Source organism: Lycium barbarum, chromosome 9 (genome assembly GCF_019175385.1).
Source record: "Lycium barbarum isolate Lr01 chromosome 9, ASM1917538v2, whole genome shotgun sequence".
NCBI classification, from domain to species: Eukaryota; Viridiplantae; Streptophyta; class Magnoliopsida; order Solanales; family Solanaceae; genus Lycium; species Lycium barbarum.
This window is the reverse complement of record NC_083345.1, coordinates 44,635,081-44,656,954: the sequence shown is the minus strand read 5'-3', so window position 1 is coordinate 44,656,954 and position 21,874 is coordinate 44,635,081. Positions and strand designations below refer to the sequence as shown.

General features: G+C 38.0%; 1 protein-coding gene across 2 annotated transcripts; it reads left to right on the top strand.

Annotated features, from left to right (window-relative positions):
- The first annotated feature begins 1,426 nt into the window (after window positions 1-1,426).
- On the top strand, window positions 1,427-20,925 carry LOC132611501 (protein LURP-one-related 14-like). 2 transcript variants are annotated; one of them, XM_060325916.1, is made up of 5 exons: window positions 1,427-1,646; window positions 7,607-7,702; window positions 19,567-19,639; window positions 20,290-20,511; window positions 20,598-20,925. In XM_060325916.1, exons 1-5 carry the CDS (start codon window positions 1,582-1,584, stop codon window positions 20,727-20,729), a joined length of 588 nt encoding a protein of 195 aa, XP_060181899.1. In that variant the 5' UTR covers window positions 1,427-1,581; the 3' UTR covers window positions 20,730-20,925. The 2 variants fall into 2 exon arrangements, with proteins under 2 accessions (XP_060181899.1, XP_060181900.1); XM_060325917.1 differs by lacking the exon at window positions 7,607-7,702 and having other exon boundaries at window positions 1,433-1,646.
- The last annotated feature ends 949 nt before the right edge of the window (window positions 20,926-21,874 follow it).

Here is a 21,874-nt window from a genome sequence, read left to right as displayed (position 1 = left end):
TTGTCCCTCCTAAATATTAATAGTAATTAATCACTGATGGAACATCTCCATTCACTAACTAAGCCTATCACGCGAGTGAAATTGATAAAACAGATATAACTTGAGTTTTTGACACAAACTAAATATAAGCTAAAATTTCTTTCTTCTTCTCTCTTTTAGCTTATATTTAGTTTGTGTCAGAAACTCGAGTAATATCTATTTTATCAATTTCACTCACATGATAGGCTTCTGTTAGTGAATGGAGATGTTCCGTCGATGACTAATTACTACTAATGTTTAGGAGAAAGCATTTGAAAGTTAGGCTTTTCTTAAGTTGAATTGTGGCTTCCAATGAAGTTAATAGGTTGGCCCTTGGGTGTCCTGTGTCCATGTGAATGCGGCTATTCTATTTCTACACTTTGCTCTTTATAGGATCTTTACATCTTTAGCTAGTCTGCTAAAATACTTTTTATCCGCCTAACGGTAATAGATTATAATTGTCGTCAATGTATATTCAATGTATAACAGATGTATATTAAATGTATAATAAGAATATAATTGTTGACACCTAGTTTTTGACCTCACATTATTCTATTTTAATTATCCAAAATTCTTGGATATCAAATGGAGTGAAATATGTATTTTGTAAGTCAAAATGATTTTTACAAAATTATTTCAATAATATTTTGCCATTTCATTTGGCAAAATAACTCCCAATATATATTGTAAATCATTTGAAAAATAGTTTACATATTTTTTATAATTAACATGAAGTTTAATAAAAAATATTTGAAACAATTATTTAACTAGTTGTTAAAATTATTGAAGGTCTAATTAACAGTATTTTACTCCGTTTAATTCAAGAAATTTGATTAATTAAGTAAATAATCATCTTTACCGCTCGAATTTTAAATTTGCATAATCAATTTTGCATTTGCATTTTTTTTAATTTATTAGATGTTTAATTGTGGTTATACTTGAAATTATTTGTTATGTGATTAATTGCGGCTACAATTATCAATTGTTAGTTAATTGTGGCCATAAATGAAATAGCCAATTTCAAGGCTTAAATCAATTGAGGTCATTTCTGCAAAAATTAATCTCTAATTGGCTGATTAGGTTAAACGTAGTCATAATTGAAATAACCAATTTCATGATTTAAGTTGATTAAGGCCATAATTGCAATTTAAGTATTTTATATAATTAATCATGCCTTTAATTTAATTAATTGGTTAAGTAGTTTAAATTTTGGTCACAATTGAAGTGTCTAATTAATAAACATTTCTAATTATGACCATTTTATTAAGAATGTTCGTTTTTGCCCCTATATGTATACAATGTATACATGATACAAATCCCTTCCCCCCCCCCCCCCTCCTTTATTTTTGGCTTGCCCAGTCCATTGGGACCGCGACCTGGCCCAGTCCCACATATACACACACAAAAACAGTCCAAACAGACCACATCAGGTTTCATTTGAACGAGAGAAGGGTTTTGCCCTTCAAAACCCTAGCCGCCCCATCCTCTCTCCTCACATCGCCTATGCCGGAAATGGAAAAAAGGAGGGCCCACTTGGAGTTTGAGAGTGTTGCATAGCTGAGAATGGCAAGAACATTTATTGCTCTGCCATTTTTCACCCATTTTCACCGAGGTCCAACCCAAACATGGTATAACTTTCCCCTTTTCTTGCTTTTTCTGCATTTGCAACGGTCATTGACTGAAAATACTTAATTAGTTTTGTTGTATGTGATTTTGAATCCACTATTTTCATTGGTTCGTAAAGAACCGAGTGGATCGATCATTTTTTAGTCGAATCTGACCCTTGATATGTTTAAATGCTTGAATCTTGGCCCTGAAGTGTGATGTGAGGAGGCAATTCTAAGAAATTTGCATTTGTCCCACATCAATTTGAGATTAGGGTCTCTCAAATTTGGGGTTCTATAAATAGAACCCCCATTCACACCTTTAGAAGGACTCGAATACCGAATATTAGATATTCACACATAAAAAAAAAAACTTGAATTACCTAGGGTTTTTGCATATTGTTGAGAACTTTAATTATTCAAGTTAAGTTTTAAGTTTTAAATATTTATTTTCTTTTTGGTTGTGGTTGAGTTTGGGATTTGAAGAGCAAGGATCTCCAGATCTTTTCTCGACCAAGGCTGCATTCAAAAAAGGTAAATACTACTCCTAGTTATTTTCTTTAGAATTTGGTTTTGTGCTTGATAGTTTAGTTTAATATAACTGTGTGTTAATTAGGTTATTTTGTAGTACTTTATATATGTTGATTAGTTTAGTCATGTATTGTAGTTTAGTCTAGTTGTTAGTATGTCAAGTTGTTTTAGAATCCTCTGCACTTTTAGTGGAAAGTAATGTCTGAATGTTTACATGTTCAAGTCAGCAAGTGTCATGTCAGTTGTTTAAGTTAATTAGTAATTGGAGGATGTGAATCTAATCACATATGCTAAATCTGTGTTAGACATGCTATTTTGGATTAACTTTCTATGTTAAAATGTTAGTATAAATCACCCTATAACCCAGTTAATCCCTGCACCATCAAATGAATGTCTATGTTCAGCTTGATTACATTATGTTTTGTCTAGACTTGGATCTGTTTATATCCCTATTAACTCTAATGGTCCTTATCATGTGTTAGTAGTATAATGGGGTTGTATTTAAGAAGCCACATTGGGGTTTAGATATGCATATAGGGGTTTGAATCAGCGAATGCCTATTTGACCTTTAAAATGCTTAGTGCTATAGCTTATGAGTGTTCATATGCTTTATTTTGTTTAATATTATCATTAGCATGCTTAAGACATATTCAATCCTTATTTTACTCAACTTTTAAAGTATTTTCACTCCCTTAATGATTAGTATGAGCTTAGATTTAAACAACATGACAGAAGTTGGTTCATACTAGGCGAATCAAGGTTTTTACATATAAAGGAAACTGAAATGTTCTTTAGAGATTTGAACAGGATTGTTCTAACTCGCATCACTTAGTTAAACATGATGGCTGCCTTATGTTTGTTTAATATTGAATTGTTATATTTTTGTCCATCATTCAAACACTTTTTATGTTCCCTTTCTTGTTAATATGAAGTTTCCATAGTCTATGGTGCATGTATGTGTCTGAAAAAATAAGTTAGTCATGTTTGCTTAAACTATTGTGCATCTGTGGGATCATCTATGACTTTGTTGAAATAAAAGCATACTTTGATATGAAAAAATGGTCATTTAGGTCCCTGTATGTCTTATTTTGGCTTTAATTAGCCTGTGTATGTGGTAGTGTCCATATTTGACTAGATTTCCCTATTTTTAGTGAAAACTGAATCTACTTGTTTGCATCTTGGTTTGAAAGAAGGGTTTAAAAGTAGCATGAACCTTTTCTCAGAATTGAAATGATGTTTGAAGTATTATAGGGAAGCCTGGTTGGCCTTATTGATCCCTTTAAAATCCTATGTGCATATCTTGAGCCTGGTCTGGTCTTATTGCTTTTCAGAGCTTACTTTCTAGTGGTTTTACCCCTTTCTTATGACCTGTAAGTTTGTTCATTTATGTGGTTTTCCTTTGGCTATGTCAAATGGTAAAGTCAGTTTCGATGTGCTGCATGCTCCTTTGTTTCCTCCCTTAACTTCTTTTTACTTGTGTTGGAACGGCTAAATTCTGTAGTCTGCTCACTACATAAACATATACTTAACGTTTCTGATTAAGGATCCAAGCACGTTAATCCCTCAGAATAGGTCTTTTTTTCTATATTTATAAATTGACAAGTCTGAGACCTTATGATAGTTTGCATTGCAATATTGTTTCAAATACCTCAAGATGCATGTCCTAATTTGAATATAGTGTCAGTGTACATTTATAATGAGTTGGAATATCTGGAAATGTGCTATATGTTAGTTGTGATATATGCTTTGGCCTAGACTGTCTATGAGACTTCACAATGACCTTTCATATCAACTTTTCCCCTTTCCCTCCCTTTTTAGGATCCATGACCACACAATAACCTATCTTGTGTTTTTTGATTGCTTAAATTGATTTGTTGTCTTTCATAATGGATATGTAATCTTAAAACTAAGATTCTGCGCATGTGTTTGTAAGTTTAAACCATCCCTTCTATGTCCATATACGCATGTTGCATTGCTGCACAAGTTATTCATCTTCTCTAAGTCTTATATTACTTTGATATATATGTCTTCATGGGATTTACGACATATATGTATCTGGTATACATTCACGTGTATATAAGTCTAGGTATTCTCTAACCGCATTCTCTAAGTCATTCAAGTTCTTTTTATGTTTATTTAAATTAGTGATTAAGTCTAGGTATTCTCTAACCGCATTTTTTCTTTTCTCCTCTTTGTTTGCATGGTATTTCCATGTGGGCCGCTTGGGCCATTTCTCGACAAAACCTGTTGGACCTACCTAAGCCTACCAGTTACCTATTTTTACCCATAGGTGGGCCTTCTCAATATTAGCTTCACTTATTCATCGGCCTCTTATATGCTTAGAACTTAGGAAATATGCATAGTATTGTTAGGAAGTTGCCTCAAATGATTTTCAAACTCGGCTAATCTCTAATATAAAGCATGAAATCGGTAACTTAGTCCTATTATAAGATTTTTTCAAAGTGCAAAACTGAATTGATAACTTGGTTAGTTAAATAGATTTTGGATCAAAACTTGAATGCTTTGGGCCTCATGCCCCTTTGGCAAAACCTGGAAAAGAACAAAGTTGTTCTGGGCCGTAGGCGCAGTTTAAATTAAAAACTGGACTGCATTTTTTTTTTCTTGGACTTGGATGAACGGAAAATATCTCTTACAACTTAGGCTGATTTTTAATGCAAATTGGAACAAAACTTAGAATTTCGCAAGATTAGATGAATCTATTTTTTATTATATATAAACTGAATTTGGAACTTGTAATTCTGGTACAAAAACTTAAAGGAATTTCAAACCGTTTGGGCCAAAAGGCCAAAAGCACAAACTTTAAGGACAAAAAAAGGTGGATATATTTGGACCAATTTGAGAAGATGGATTTGGTGTTAGAATATGTTTGACATATAAGCTTCAATGGATTAAAATGATGGAAACAATAAACTCTTTTTCACATACCTATAAGTATTATTATAAAAGAGATATACTCCACTTATTTTCTTATATGAGTAATAAAGACTTACAAGAGCTAAACTCATATCATTTGGACCAAATCAGTAGCAACTCTACTTGGGAACTCAACTTGGGAGACATCTCAAGTGTCTTTTCCGCCAGAAATGAAGTGAGTCGAACTCTTATACACATTTTTAATCCAAACACCTTTTTCCAAAGAGGATATTTTGCCAAAAATGAGGAATTAATGATAAGCATAACAATTTTTTGTAAGAAAGAAGTACTTTAAGTAAATAATCACATTAATCACACATTGAAGCTTGTAGTCAATCGTATTCTACGGATCCTTAATTCTAGGGTGCTTAAAACTTTCCCTAAGGAATTACCAAAACCTTTACTTCGAACTCTGGTTTAAAAGGTTTTTTCGCTTGTTTTGATAAATTCTTTTTACTCGATTTTCCTAATTTTCAATATAAAATTAGGTGGCGACTCTGAAAATAGGGTCATTAACCTTGACTTTATTTTTTTGAAGATGTCGATCAATTTACAGTTTTACATGGTCATTGAGGCAGCCGACTTGTTGAATATATGGTACGGTAGAATGAACAAGGATGAAAGAAATAAAATCACCTACTACTTAGGAAACCTAACCTCTATTATGACGATGAAGGGTTGTAGGATATATTTGAGATGATTATTGGGTTTTGGGATCGAGATATGTTGGTTTTCCGATTTGGGGATGACGTGGAGATGGCCCTGACTCTGGAGGAGTTGCGAGATGTCATAGATAGTGTGGGGACTTGTTTGAAAAGAAGAAAGTGTTACACCTCTCGTCTTCGTAGTAGTAGAACCTATGGTTTCCTAGCCGGGTATGTCCTTGGAATAGAGACCCGAGCCCGAGTTTGGAGATAAGAAGTGTCTTACCCCGTGTACAAAAGTACCAGTATGCGTTCCGGATAATTTACAGAGTTAGAAGTTGAGCGAATCAAGTCGACGCGATCGGAACTGAACTAGAAAACCTGTAGGACACCAGTCATCGTCGATGGGTCGTTGACATGTTCAACGGACCGTCGACGTGCGGTGTCGATGGGATTCCGCAGCCATGCATCAGCAGGCGCAAGTCGATGGGCAAATCGACGGACCGTCGACCCGCTCGTCGAACCGGACCGCTGTAGCCTTTTTGGCTTCTAAGTATAAATATGTAGGTCGCGACTTCATTTCATATTTTCCTCCCAAAAATCAGAAAACCCTAAAATATTCTCTTCCAATATTTTCCATCATATCAGTGAAGATTTGACAAGACCCGGACCCCGTAAACCCGAGATGGTGAAAAAGAAAGGTTGCTTCTAGGGTTTCTTCAAGTTGTGGAGTTTAGGGAGTTGAAGTTGAAGTGATTCTTGAGATTCTTGACCTCTCAAGGTATGTAAATGATTTCTACTTTTGTATTTAAGTTGAGTATCAAGAGTTTTAGTGATTCTAAGTAAAGAGGAGGTAGTGGTGGTAAGTTGATGAAAGACAAAATAGTAGCTTAGGGTTATTTTAAGAGATGATTGGAAATAGATTTGAATATATTTTGATATATAAGTGTTGTTATTGTTGTTATGATTGGTATTAAAGTGAATGAGGAGTTGAAGGGTTGTTAAGCTTATGAGAGAAATGTTGTCCATGATTCATTAACCTCTCTATGCATCTAAAGGAGGTTAGTAAATGAAGTGCATAGCCTAATAAAGGTCTATGTTATCTTAATTGTAGATTTACAAGTCGAGAAGTTGGAGTCGGACGATTTGATATACGTTCAGGTATGTTAAGGCGATCCCTTCCTTCTTTGGCATGATCCTATGATATGATCCAATAAGCGAGTAAACGAGTCCATATTACTCTACTCTTAGAAGCATTAGAAGTATTTCGGTTTTTGACATTCATGCACCCCGTTATGATTATTCCTTCTGTTCATGGGTCCAGTTTTATATATACAGTTATTCATGCATTACATTCATTTATATATATATATATATATATATATATATATATATATATGTATGTTGACCCGTGACCAGAAGGCGTTATATACGCAAGTATTATATGTATATGAGGTATGGAAAGGAGTAGGCGTTATATACGCATTACCACCTAATCAGCTGGTGCACTATAATGATGATATGAGAATCGGGTTGCAAGTATCGCAACAATGTATATGATGATGGCCGCAGAGAGGCCGATATGATATTAGAAAAGAGACAGGCGTTACATACGCGCATATCAGGCGTTATATACGCACATGTATACAGCTGTATGACATTCATTGATAGGCATGAGCATGCATATTATGCGCCCACAGAGGCATTGTCAGTTATACAGGTTTATGCAGATTCAAGCAGATACTAGTTCATACAAGTACATGCATTTAGTTATTTCAGCTTATGAGTTCAGATCTTATCCAAAATTATATATATATATATATATATATATAACTAGGACCTCTAGTTATCGGGGGGTTACGTTCATGCCCGCAGGTACAGGGAGACAGACAGGTGGTCCAGCTCAGTAGGACCTCTAGATCTAGCAGTGGTCAGTACTCTCCATTCGATCCGGAGTTATAGTCAGTTTTGGTATGCCCCTTTTAATGTGTATGCATATGGGTATGACGGGACCCTGTCTCGTCCTTTCTACAACTTTCATTCCAGTAGAGGTTTGTAGATAGTTGTATGTATTAGTCAGATGATGTAGTCTTGTCGGCTTCTATTATTTTGTGTACAGCATATGTAGTAGTTTAGTTGGCTTTTACTGTTCCTTCATCATATTTATGTATATACAGATTGTTCGGCGTTCATAATGTCTAATTATGAGATCAGTTTAAGCCATTTTATGGGCCCTTAATGTTCAGAATGATTCAGATGTGAGTATAGGGGGTGTTTGGTCACTAGAGGTCAGACTCCCGTCACGGCTCATCGGTTGGGTCGTGACAGAAAGAAACCCGACAATCACGTCTTAATCCCAGAAAAGCCCACCCATAACCAAATATTGAAAATGTTATCCTTATACCATGCCAATTGGACATTCGGTCCAACCATACCCTTTAAAGAGTTGTACAAAAGATTCGGTAACCCAAGTGGATTTGTGGAAACAACCAGTCGAATTCAAAACCTATGCCGATTGGGAAGCTACCTGACCCTTAGCCTTTGCGATTTGCTTTTTAGGACTCATTGTTTTCCCTAAAGATGGAACCTTATTCATAGACACCAAAGTCATCTCAGTCACCCATGCTATCTTTCTTGGCATAACCCAAAATGACGAAACCAAATTCTTTAACTTGACCCCCGTTATTTTTGCCAATATGTACTGAGCCCTGAGCTTGTGTAGAAACCACTTTAGGTACTTCCAAGGATGCAAACTACTTCAATAATGGTGGATCCTTAAACACATGAATAAGGTTGGGGTACCCCGTATATGAGTAGGCCAGCAGAAAAGGACGACCTTAATACCTGTTGCCCTGACTTCGGGAATCAGACCAAACAAGTTTGGGCTTTTATCTTTTCTAGGCTTAGAGATGATAGCATACGATGGTTGTTTTGTGACTTTATAACTGACAATTGTAGTTAAGGGGAGGAAATGCCTGTGATTACCACTCATGGGAATTCAAGGAATTTACCCTTATGCACCTTCTAGGGTCTTGAGGCAATTTGATAGAACCCAAGTCATACCCTATAGCGACTCGTTTGTTCGTTATAGTCTTTTCGACATTTTACCCTTTTTTCGAGCATTGATTAGCTCACTTTAAATCCGAGGGGACCGTTGACATGATTCCCGAGGTGTCTTGATTGGATTCAGGTAACTTTTTGTGAAATATGGGCCTAAAGTGAAAAGGATTTGACCCAAAGTTGACTTTTGGGCTAATGGACTTTTTTCGGGAATCCGTCGATTCCGAGAGGTCCGGATGGTCATTTTGAACTTGTGTGGGTATCTGGTTCGATTCCCAATGCACTTGGATGCATTTTGGGACTTGGGTTGGGAAATTGGAATTAAGGTATCGAGGGTTGACTCGATTAACGAAATCTCCATTGGGAATTTCGAGGCTACGAGCGCATTCGTAACGTGTTTTTATGTGTGTCTATGTGTAGGGTATGTGAGCATATGGCATAGGGAATTATTTGAAAAATCGGATTGAATTGTGAACTTGAGTGGATTTTCTGGTGTCTGGTGCCCACTTTGGCGGCACCAGCACTCCGGCAGCGATACCGCTGGAGCGGTCCAAGCCAATTGGGCTTGACCACTAGGGCGGTCCTAGCGTCGCCAAAGCGGGTGAAGGACCGTGAGTGTTACTAATGAAGTATTAAAAGCCTTTAGTCCCTCATTTAATACCATTACGAAAATAAACTTTTGGGATCTGTTCTTGGAGACTTTTAGTGGAAATTCTTGGTGGTAAGTTCCCCTAATCCTTTTGCTATTCCATTAATCCTAATCATCTTGGGATTCCCCTTCACTTATCCATTCCTTATTTATGGAAGATTAAAAGTGGGTTTCGATGATTGTTCTATCTAGGCTTATTAATAGTGAAATTAATGGGCTTTATGCTTGATTTTGATGAATCTAAGATTGCTAATCCTTTATATTCCATTATGAGAGTTGAATTCTTGAATCAAAAGTTAGGGTTTATACCCAAATTTTAGGGGTTTTGCTTTAATTTTGAAATTAGGGGATTTCATGAGTTAAATCAGCAATTAGTTGTTCGGTTATGATAACCTAGTGCTTAATTTGATTTTTTGCTTTTGAATTTTCCGTTTTGACCTTGTAGGCCCCGTTTTCTCAAATTTCAGGGTTGGATTTGACCTAAATTGAATGGTAGCAATATTAGTATCATTCTTCATGATTTCTAGTCTAGATTTCTATTATGATTAGACTACTTTGGTTCTGAGGCTCAGCGGAAAGGCAAGACAAATGAGTGAGTTGTTAGTGTTTGCAGTTCGGCTATCCAGGTAGGTTATGGCTTACCCTTTTGTGAGACTTCGTATAGTGAAGCATATATTTAGATTACATTATCGGAGAAAGAAAATAACACCAGAAGATAACGTTCAACCTAATCCGTAATGACAGCCCGTTGAGCTCTCTTCTGGAGCTATTCCAATGATCTCCCGGACCAAGCTGCATCTCTGATACAACGGAATTACTTTTGGTAACACTAAGTGCTGACTCAGCCTTGACTTATCCACTTAGCCACATGGCTTAATGGTACTGGTCTAGCTGTGTTGCACGAATTTAGCCTAATACAAGTAGTTCCCCCACTTTTTGATATTCGAACAGTTATGTCTAGAAAGTGGAAGAGATTTGAACCTGGACCGATTACACGGGAAATGATGACGTCCAATCACCTCAATCGACACGCTAATCACCCAAAATGTCACTATTCATGGAAGGTGGTGTCGATTGACGCTTCGTGATGATAGAGGACTCTCCGTTTCTAGGGAAACTCCAAGATCTCCTTCCTTATACAAATTCCAAACCCTTTTCCATATTCACCTCATTCGAGTGAATCATTTTCTTCCTTTTATGCATCGAACTTTCCTTACAAAAGCCATAAATTTTTCCCTAAGTAATACTCAACTAACTCCCATCATGGCACTAGCACTGAATAGTCCTACGCATTCACTTCCTTCCTTCTCTTGTTCGTTTAAACGCTCCCCTTCCCAAAGTCAAGGGAAAGTACTAGAGGCTTCTATCACCATGGAAATTGACCTGGGGTCCCTCGCAGTAGAGATACTGCTGCTGCTAGGCTATGTACATCTAGGAGATTTCCGGATTGACACCCGCCATGAGTCAGTATGCGAGATCATATCGCTGATAACCAACGAAGATCTCCCTCAAGTATATCAAGATTGCAATTGGGTCCTGAAGTTATGACCCTCCTAGTTGGCATAGAAGAAAGGATGGCAAACCACGTTGAGGGATACTCCATGGTCCATACTTATCCTTTCACCATCGGTTCTTGCTACCAATTCCTTGTTTGATCAAGATCTTCTGCCGAAGGTATCAGGTCTGCCTAGGCTAACTTGCACCCCAACTATGGAGAACTGTTTACTGCATATAAAACCTTGCTGACCGCGCCTGACTCGCCTTTACCATCAACGACTTGACGCAACTTTACATCCCACGTCTGTTCCGAGGCAGAATGGTCCACTTGTTCCCCACAGCTCCAGCGGGCCGATAACCAATACTGAGGACGACTTTGACCGATTAGTTATGATTCGAACAGATCTTCTCCACCTTGCTTCCCCGAAGCCCTTCCTGAAAAACATGGAACTATACTCGTAAGTCCGAATTCTCCTTGCTTTCCCTACCCGTATTTTTTATAGGCGTCGATACATAACTTGCTTCTGTTTTACAGCCACCCCTGTAGCTCCCGGCTATGTGCATGGAATGTTCAATTGGAAGTACACTAGAGGGAAGTGCAGGCCAGCTGTTGCGTCTTTGATGTTGACAACGAGTGCCTGTCCACCTCTTAACCTTAAAAATAATCAATTTCTTGGGTCTGCATGCCGTGTTTAATCTTTTTCTTTTTTATTTCAGACAAACACTTTTAGTTTGGATTGGTCTTTTATGAAGTCGGGCCTACCGACTTACTTCTTTTGCTCTTTACCTTCGAGTGCTACTAGGCCGGGGAGAATTTTAATGTAATACACTTATCTTTGCGACTTTCTTTTGAGCTCTTGCATTTTTCATTTCCTTAGCTTAAACTTGGTAATCCTTGTTTTGAAAAACGAAGTGATCGATCCTGAGATTCTAAAGTCACAGAGTTCCTGTCCGAGTGGCTTTAACCCGACAATCTCGAAAATACTAGTTTTTTTTTATCGACCTAAATTGTCAATTCCCTACAAGGCTTTTTAGAATCGTTTTTTGTTTTCATGCCGGACAAATTTTTGTTCGGTTGCTATTATGTCCGAACTTTAACTTGTTTTCCTTTTTCCTTTAAAATTTCGAATGAGGTTTTATTAATAAGAGAGGGCCCTTATTTCTCGGTGCTTTAGAAAAGGACGTCTCCAATTCGTTTTGGCACAAGTTTTTGCTATGACATAAATTGCATCCGTTTAATGTACTTGCTTTTCGTGGCAAAGATTTTTTAAAAGAAGGAAAATTTTATTGATTCCCTTAACTTTTTCTTGAGTTACAAAACATTAGCACATCTGCCATCTAGTGTGGTCAGTCCGATTACATGTTTATTTATGTCCGGCCAGTCCCAATTTACAATTATAGTCTTAAACATTCCGACATCTTGCTTTTTGGCCATTTGTGCATGGCCAAGCCTTAATGCATATATATAACCCCAGTGTTTGGGGGCAAAGAATGAGGTTCGAAGCACTGGTGAGTGCCTCAGGGAAAACATTCAAATAACCAAACGGTGTTGCCTCATCAAAAATCTTGCTGGGAAAATCCAATTGAGACAAAAATTGGTTGAAGGAAAAAAGAGTGCAACACCACTGGTAACAGTCTCTTCAGTCAGACATAATACCTTTTAAGGAAGCTAACGTTCCAATTTCTTGGGACCTTGTTTCCGTCGCTATCTTTTAGCTGGTAGGACCTTTTGCCTGTAATGTCGTTACCTTGTAGGGATCTTTCCAATTTGGCATGAGCTTTTCGGCATTGGCATTTCCGGTATTGTGCGTCACCTTCCGAAGTACTAAGTCCCTAACTTTAAAGTGCCGGAGGTTAGCTCGACAGTTATAGTAACGTTCCATCCGCTGCTATTGGGCGATCATCCGAACATACCTCAAATCTCTATTTTCTTCTAGTAAATCCAATTGCACCAACATTGCCTCCGTGTTGGGTTGCTCTTATGCCCGATCATACCTTGGATTGGGAGTACCAACTTCTACCAGAATCAATGCCCCTGCCCTATATACTAGGGAGAACGGAGTCTCACCAGTGCTGGATTTCAGCGTTGTTTTATATGCCCAAAGCACCCTCGAGAGTTTTTACGGCAGAGCTCCCTTAGCGTCCTCCAACTTCTTCTTCAAATTCTGGATAATAGTTTTGTTTGTTGATTCTGCTTGACCATTTCCACTGGGGTGATACGAAGTTGAGGTTACGCGTTTGATGTTCAAATCCTCGAAAAACTTTGTAACCCTGGGCCCGATGAATTGTGGACCATTATCACAAGCTATTTCCTTTGGTATGCTGAACCGACAGATTATGTGTTGCCAAATGAAGTCGATCACCTTCTTTTCTCGGACCTTTTTGTGTGCTACCGCCTCGACCTATTTAGAAAAATAGTCAGTTACCATCAATACAAAATGCACCTGATCAGGTCCTGCTGGCAGCGGTCCGACTATGTCCATGCCCTACTTCATGAATGGCCCAAGGGAAATCACCGGACTCACCTAGTTGATGCAGAATTTGGGCATACTGCTGGCCTTTGTCGTACTTTCGGACGAATGTCTTCACATCCTCCTCCATTCTAGGCCAGTAATACCTAAGCCGGAACAACTCCTTAGTGAGTGATTCCACGCTCAAGTGACTGCCACAAATGCCTTCATGGACTTCTCGCATTACATAGTCAGACTCTTCAGGCCTTACACATCTCGCCATTGGACCGAAGAAACATCTCCAGTGGACCAAATTGTCCCCAATGCAATACTGAGCTGTCTTAGCTTACAGGGACCGTGTTGAGATAGTCCAGGAATTCATTCTGCCAATCCCAAACTAGGCTTGTAGTGTTGACTTCATCATAACCTGTCTGGTCTATTACCCAGTGCAGTAATTGGACCACTGATTTAGAACTCGAGCCTGATGACTCCGTTGAAGAGCCCAAGTTGGCGAGTGCATCAACTTCCACATTCTCTTTTCTAGGCACGTGCACCACAATCCATTCTTGAAATCGGGCAAGCAACTTTATCACCTTCTCCAAGTATCATAGCATGTGCTCCTCTTTGGCCTCGAACACTCCATGTACTTGATTTGTGACCCATGAGGAGTCACACTTTATCTTGATGACTTCTGAACCTAGTCCCCAGGCTAGCTCGAGACCTGCAATCAAAGATTCGTACTCTGTTTCATTGTTAGTCACGGGCACGCTACTATTTGCTTGCCTCAAGATTTCTCTCGTAGGGGTGTATAGGACTACACCCAACATCGTTCCCTTCACGTTGGACGCTCCGTCAGTATAGAGCATCCACACTATGAGTGTAGCCCCTAGTACTAAGGAGGCTTCCTTTTTGGCTTTGAGAGCTAAACTCGGACTGAAAATCAGCCACAAAGTCCGCAAGGACTTGAGATTTGATCGCAGTACGGGGCGTAAATTAACTACCAAATTCACTTAACACAACCGCCCACTTCGCCCACCGCCCTGACAATTTGGGCTTGTGAATCAGATTCCTCAAAGGGAGCGTGGTCACTACGACAATTTGGTGGTATTGGAAATACGATCGAAACTTTCCCGAAGCCATTAGTAAAGCGTATGCCAGTCTTTCCAAGAGAGGGTACCATGTTTTGGCCCCAGACATAACTCGACTTACATAATAGATATGAAATTATGTACCTTGCTCTTCTCGTACCAGGATAGCACTTACCGCTACCTCGGAGACGCCCAGCTAAATTAACAAAAGCTCACCGTCTTTCGGCTTCGACATGAGTGGAGGAGAACACAGGTATGCCTTGAGATCTTGAAACGCCTGCTGATACTTCAGCGTCCACTCGACGTAGTTATTCTTTTTTAGCAGAGAGAAGAAATTATGGCACTTCTCAGAAGACCAAGATATAAACCTGCTGAGTTCGGCTATGCGGCCGGTTAGCCACTGCATCGCCTTCACTTTTTCCAATGTATCCGGGATGTCCTCTATAGCTTTTATCTTTTTCGGGTTTATTTCTAACCTTTTTTAAGAGACAAGGAAACCGAGGAACTTTCTAGATCCAACTCTGAATGCACATTTCTCTAGATTCAACTTCATGTTATATTGCCTCAGGACCTCAAATGTTTCCTGCAATTGACTTAGATGGTCCCAGTATGGATCCATCAAAAATCATGTTAATGACATGTGGCAGAGCGCCGGGTACACCTTCTTCTTCTTCTTCTTCTGGTTTGACTGTACCATAGTTATTTTTACCCTATCACTGAGATACTCTCGGAGATGACCCCTGGCGAGCATGTTAGCCACTTCCTCCCGGAGGTGTCAGCAATCCGTGGTTTTGTGCCCTGGGGTCCCATGGAACTCGCACTAAACCGTCTGACCTCGAGCACTAGGATCTGACCGCAACGGTCTAGGAGGGTGTGATGCCGGATGGGACTTCAGTACGGACACCATTTGGGCATCATTGTTGGTGAAATTGTAATCTATGAGCTTAGGATACTTTGTCCCCTTCAGAGCAGTCTTAGATGGATTATTCTTAGGCTGCAGCCCGCGATTGTTCTTCCGAGGGTTCTCATTCTTGTTCATTTGTGGTGTTTCCAACGATCAATAGCTTGACCTGCCACCGATCGTTTTCGGAGGTCGGTATGGTTGGAACCCCAGTAAGTTATCCTCGACCTGGATCTTTGACTCATATCTGCTGTGCACATCCTCCCAAGTTTAGCCTGGAACTCCAGCAGGTTCTCTTTGAACCTTTGGGGAGCATCCGAATTTAACCCCCTATTTGGATGGTTGTTTCCCGTGGTTGATTAATGTACAGTATGGTACGGTATAGTATGGTATTGTATTGTATTGTACTGTATTAATGAACACAATATTTGAATAGACAGTATCGTTTGTAGTGGTTTAATAACATTTATATTGTTTGGTTTGACTATATGGTACTGTATAATAACTTATAAGTTTACTATAATACCTTTAATTTTTAATTAAAAAATTAGTTTCTATATATCAATAAATTCAGGTAAAGGATAAAATAGAAACTTTAAAAGATAAGTTAGTGGTGGGTAGGGGTGGGTGGTTATGGGATGAGGGAAGGGTAGTATGTGGTAGGGTGGGGATGAGTAGTTATGGGGTGAGGTTGGGTTGTGGTGAGGGTAGTGGGTGGGGGTAAGGGTGGTGGAGGGGTGAGTGGTGTGAGGTGAGTGGCTGTGGGATAAAAGTGGGGTAATTAGTGGTGGGTGGGGTAGGAGTGGTGGGGTGGGGTAGGGTAGTTGATGTGGGGGTAGGTGGGGTGAGTGGTAGGGTGAGGTGGGGGGTGGATTGAGGGTATAATTGAGAAATTAAATATGTAACCACGCAAAAATCACCAAATCTGTGGTTACAAAAATTAAACTTTTTCATGATTATATAACTATGGAATTACAACGGGTTTGCAATATCATACCATATAATTTTAAGAACAATGGATCCAAATATGGTTTCATAGATAACCATACATTAATGAACAACAAGAAACAACCATCCAAACAAGAGGTAAGGGGTTCAATCCCTTGGTGAAAGCTTCAGCTGCCCACTCATCCGGTACAGCAGGCAAAAGCATACGTTCCTTCTGGAACCATGTAATGAAGTGTTGGAGGCGCTCAAATTCTCCTTGCACGATGCGGAAGATGTCCTCCTTTCCCATGTTCACCTTTCTGGCACCGGCGTGAGCTTGGATGAATGAATCGGCCAACATAGCAAATGAGGTAATTGAATGCTCTGGCAGTTGGGTATACCATGTCATAGGCCCCGGGCCGAGGGTGTCACCAAATTATTTTATTAGGACTGACTTTGTCTCCTTCTCCTTCAAGTCGTTGCCTTTCACCGCCATTGTGTAAGCCATGATATGCTCTTGTGGATTCGTCATTCTGTCATACTTGGGGATATCAGGCATCTTGAACCTACTTGGGATCAACTCTGGAGCGGCTTCACGTTTGTATGCTCGTTGAATATACTTCCTTGCGTCGGGCCTTCTATAACATAGGGGAGCCTCAGAAATTTAGCTTAAACGCCTTGGAACTCCTTGGCATTATTATCGGCCTCCTTGGAAGTTTGATATATTTTCCCAGTGATCTCTCTCATGAATTGCTTGACTTTGACTTGGAAAGGATCGTCAGGTGCGGTCTCACTGCTGGAAGCATCTCCGTTCCTTCCTATGGTTTGTCTGCTACCATCAGCGACAATGTTTGCACTGATAGGAGTGGTAGGGACTCCGCCGAGAGTCGTGAAACTAACCTGTGGACCGGCCGCGAGGGACGTGACGGTCTGTCTCATCTAATCCATCTCCTCCCTCATCAAGTAATATTGTCACCTCATGACCTGCATCGCCTTTATGCTAATCTCGTCGGTAGGAATATTGTCCTCGGTGGTATTGCGATCTTGCTCGCTTCCTGTTGCATCCCCGTTTGGATCTTGAGGATGCAAACCATCCAATGGTACTTAGAGGGGCATGCCGGTCGGACCCAGCGAAATATTGCTTGAATTGTTTCCAGTATTCGTGTTGTCGTTTTCTTCTGTCATACTTGAAATAGATACTTAGGAAAACACGAAACTCAAAAAATGTTAGTAAGACAAACGATGGTCACAGCGACAACCACAATTGTCCTGGCCCTACGGTGAGCACCAAACTGTTTACCCCGAAAACGGATCAGTTGAATTTGTATTCGTGGTCCAGGACACGTGGATCAAAATGACCAATAAATCAGTAAAGTATGCAAATAAATTAGACTAAAATGAAATAAAGCAAAGCAAGGTTAAGGATCGCCTAAGACTCGGTTGAACCCAGTGCTAGTTCCTCCGGCCAAGCTTGTGGCAGATAACGTAGCAAAATAGAAAAGAACTTTAAAAAGGAGAAAGTGTATTGGGAGTTATGTATTCTCTTGAATTTTGTCACCTTGCAATGGGAATGACAATTCTTATTTATACTAAGAGCTAGGGGTACATATTCCATGTATTATGCTGCTACCCATAATGAGCAATAATTAAGTAATAATAATAAGCAATAAAGAGGACCATTAAAGCTAATAACATCAAAAGATAACGTTCAACCCTATTTGTAACGGCAACCCGTTGAGCTCTCCTCTGGAGCTATTCCAACGGTTTCCAGGACCAGGCGGCAGCTCCAGTACAACATAATTACTTCCGGTAACACTAAGTACTGACTCAGTCTCGACTTATCCACTTAGCCACGTGACTTAACGGTACTGGTCCAGCTGTGTTGTACGAATTTAGCCCAACACACGCCCCACTCCATTCCTTTAGTGTTTGCCTTTATATTTTTTATTTTCTTATCGAATAATAAAATAACATAAATAATAAAATTGCTTATTTACTTAAAAAGCTTTTTTGTGATAAATATTTTTCTTCCTACCAAACACACCGTCCTTGAGCTTAATCATACCTGACCAGTGACCACTCCAGAGGAAGTACCGCAAGAAAAAAAGAAGTTGAGTGAAAAATTCAATTATAATTTAAAATGTTAAAAACTCAAGAAAACAAGCATTTTTCCTTTTCCTATTCCCTATGTATTTTTTTTATTTTTTTTTTAAAAGCAGTTCTATCATGAGCGTCCTGTAATTGAAGCTTTTTGGTCTTGGGGAGTTTTCGAAAGAACAATTTCAAAGTCAGAGAGAAATAAAGAATGCTTGGATAAAAATATTGATCATTCGTTGACTATCTAATACATCTTAATTAGCAAGTTACCATGTAAACTAATTTAAGTTTTAGCTTTGAATTATGTCAGATTAGTTACCTCATACTTCAATTTAATAAAACGGAAAATAAGGCGACCTGGCGCAATGAAAGTTCAAAAGGCATTATAAATTTGTACTACCATATATATATTTTTTTTTGAAGAAATAAGATCTCTTGGCCTCTTACAATTTGAATAGAAGAAATTTTACAATTTGAATAGAAGAAAATGATTTTTTCAGATCTCTTATACGTAAAAAAAAATGAAGATTTATTGCAAAAGGGTCATAAAACTATATATTTTTTTTGTAAAGGACCAAAAAACGATTTCTTCTGTTCGAATCTCATTTACGTAAATATTTATTAATCCCTTTTGCAGAAAGAAGTACAGATGATACCAAAATTAATAAGGACAATATATATTCCTCAATCAAATTGTTTTCTATAGAAAATCTGATAAATTAGAAGTAAAAACAAATCCCCTCAGGTTACATGCGTAACAGCGTTTCTTTTTCTCCTTAGATTACTACTAGTAATTTCAATGAAAGAACTAAAGAAAGAGGCCTATAAAAGGTGTAATGATTTGTATACTTAAGCATAACAAGGGAAGAAGATCTGGTACATATAATAAAAGCTTCACGTTTTTCATTTGTGTAGGATTCAATTAATTCTCAATATCTTGAAATATTGAATTTAAAAGCATATAGTTTATTTGATCAAATGGCTAAAGTACCTGATCAAATGGCATATGGGGTACCTGTGGCACCCCTAGTTAGTGTTGTAGGGGATTGTTTTTGTGTACCTTATCAGATTGACTTGATTGTGAAGAAAAAGATAAGAGGAGTCACAGGTGCACATATTGATGTATTAGATATAACTGGTAATTTGCTCTTCCAACTTGATGGCAGTCTTTGGCAACTTAACAAGAAAAGAAGCATGCGCGATCCAGCAGGCCTTCCAATTCTCACTATGAGGGAAAAGGTATAGCTAGTCTACTTTTTCAACCATTTTTAGAGTTTTTCCCTCCAATTCCTTTACCATATCAACTGCAAAATCTCTATGGATTCTAACTTTTAATTTTTAGCACTGAACACATTATATTTTGAAATTATGTGTTCTAACATGCTATTTGTTGCAACATTAGTGAATTTTATACATAAAATTGTGTTCCGATCTGCATCAGAAGTACTAAGTTCATATGAACGCGGTGACACAATTGTAGCTGCATCTGTCTATGTACAATTTACCTCAATTGTACTAAGTTCATATGAACGCGGTTACTGATTTGTTAAAGAAATAATGACACCTTTCTAAATTTGAAAACTCTTTTAATTTCAAAATTCTTATTTTATCATTTAAGGCAGACACTTCTAGCCATAGAAATGTAAAAAGTTTAAAACAGTTAGGGTACTTCAAGTATGTGTCAAAAGTATTCCTTTTTTTAATTTCTTAAATTTCATGTCCGGTATAAATGAAACAGGAGTATTGTTCTCTTTAATTCAGGAAAATTAGGTACTTCTTTGTTGAAATATTTCTAGTCATGACGCCATTCCAAGAATTTTAGAATGGACTTAATTTTTTTGTACGTGGGAATATTGGCTTGACTAAGCTGTTTATGGTCTATATATTAGGCAATGACAAATCGACACAGGTGGACAGTTCATGGAAGGGAGAGTTCAGATGCAAGCCATATGCTGTATAGCGTGCAGCGATCTAATGCCCTTCAGATGAAAACTCGACTAGATGTTTTCTTGCCAAGCAATGCCATTGAAGATGTCCCTATTTTCCAAGTTATTGGATCTTATCATTCTCACTCATTCAAAGTGCACAGAGGCCAAACTCTGCTTGCTGAGGTACTAATAAATCTTGTTTTTTTTTGTCTACTTGAATCTTGATTATGTTTCTTAAATTAAATAACCCTTTTATGCAACTATGGTAGGTGAATGACAACTTCAAACTAGGAAGCTTTCTATGGAAAGGCAAGGAAAGCTTTCAAGTCAGAGTTTATCCTGGAGTGGATTATGCATTTATCATCTCACTTCTTGTGATCCTTAACGAAAATGATGTCTAGAAGACGTGTTATATGTGCTTGTAATTGGTAGTCTATTTGGTGGCTTCTTGTGATACTTCAATCTACCTGTGTGAGAGAGGATGTGAATAAATTTAGTCCTACTAAATACGGATCTTTGTAAGTTGTGATTGGTCTAGATGACACGTGTCCTTACATTCAGAAAGTTTTAATTATGTCCATTCTATTTGTCTCACAAGTATTCCCTCCGTCCAATTTTACTTGTCATTTATTGACTTGGCACGCCTGTTAAGGAGCCAGAAATAGAATGATAATTTTACTATATCAACCCAAAACTATTGTTAAGTAATCTAATGATTGAAATCACTTAAAGCTTACCAAAAAAATTGTGCACCCAACTAATTGAATATTTTGTTCGAACAATTCATGTATTCCCCATAAAAACATAGATCTGGAGCCAAAATTTTCATATCTTTTCATCTTATACAAAGTGTTGGAAAAAGGAATTGAAAAACCTATATATAATATAAAGCTATAGACCTAAGGTGATGCAGCATCTCTCTATGATCAGCATTTCTATTTTTTTTTTTCCTCCTTTTTTGACACCCCCCCCCCCCCCCCCCCACAAATTTCTCCATATAATAATACAATAATCTAATAATTAATTGAATAAATAGAAAGCCTCACCCACAAGCTTTTTTATTGCATTTCAATTAACATTATAATTGCATATCAATTAGCAGCCTTTTCACCTCCCCATATTCTCATAAATTAACATTTAGTGTTTTATTATAAATACAAAGGTGATGTTGATAGGTGAATTTCAATTTAGTGTTTTCATATCATGTTTTCAATTCATGTTCATTGAGAATCTGATCGTGTCCATTGCTTCCTGTTTTCTTTTGCTTCATGTTATTGATACTTTTCTCAATGTTCTATTCTGACGAAAGAAATGCAAGTCCTCCAGTAATAATTAGTATAATCAGGAGAAATACACTTTCAATATTAGTATTTTTAGTTGTTTTAATTTGCATATACTTATTAGTCTATCGTAGTATATTGAATTTCGTTAAGAGCGTTCTTGGGGTAAAGTTCAGCATTCGAACTTCCATTTGCTGACTTCTTGAACAATATTGAACGAAAATACATTCGACCAAGAACACATAGTTCTCCCAAGATTTTCTAAT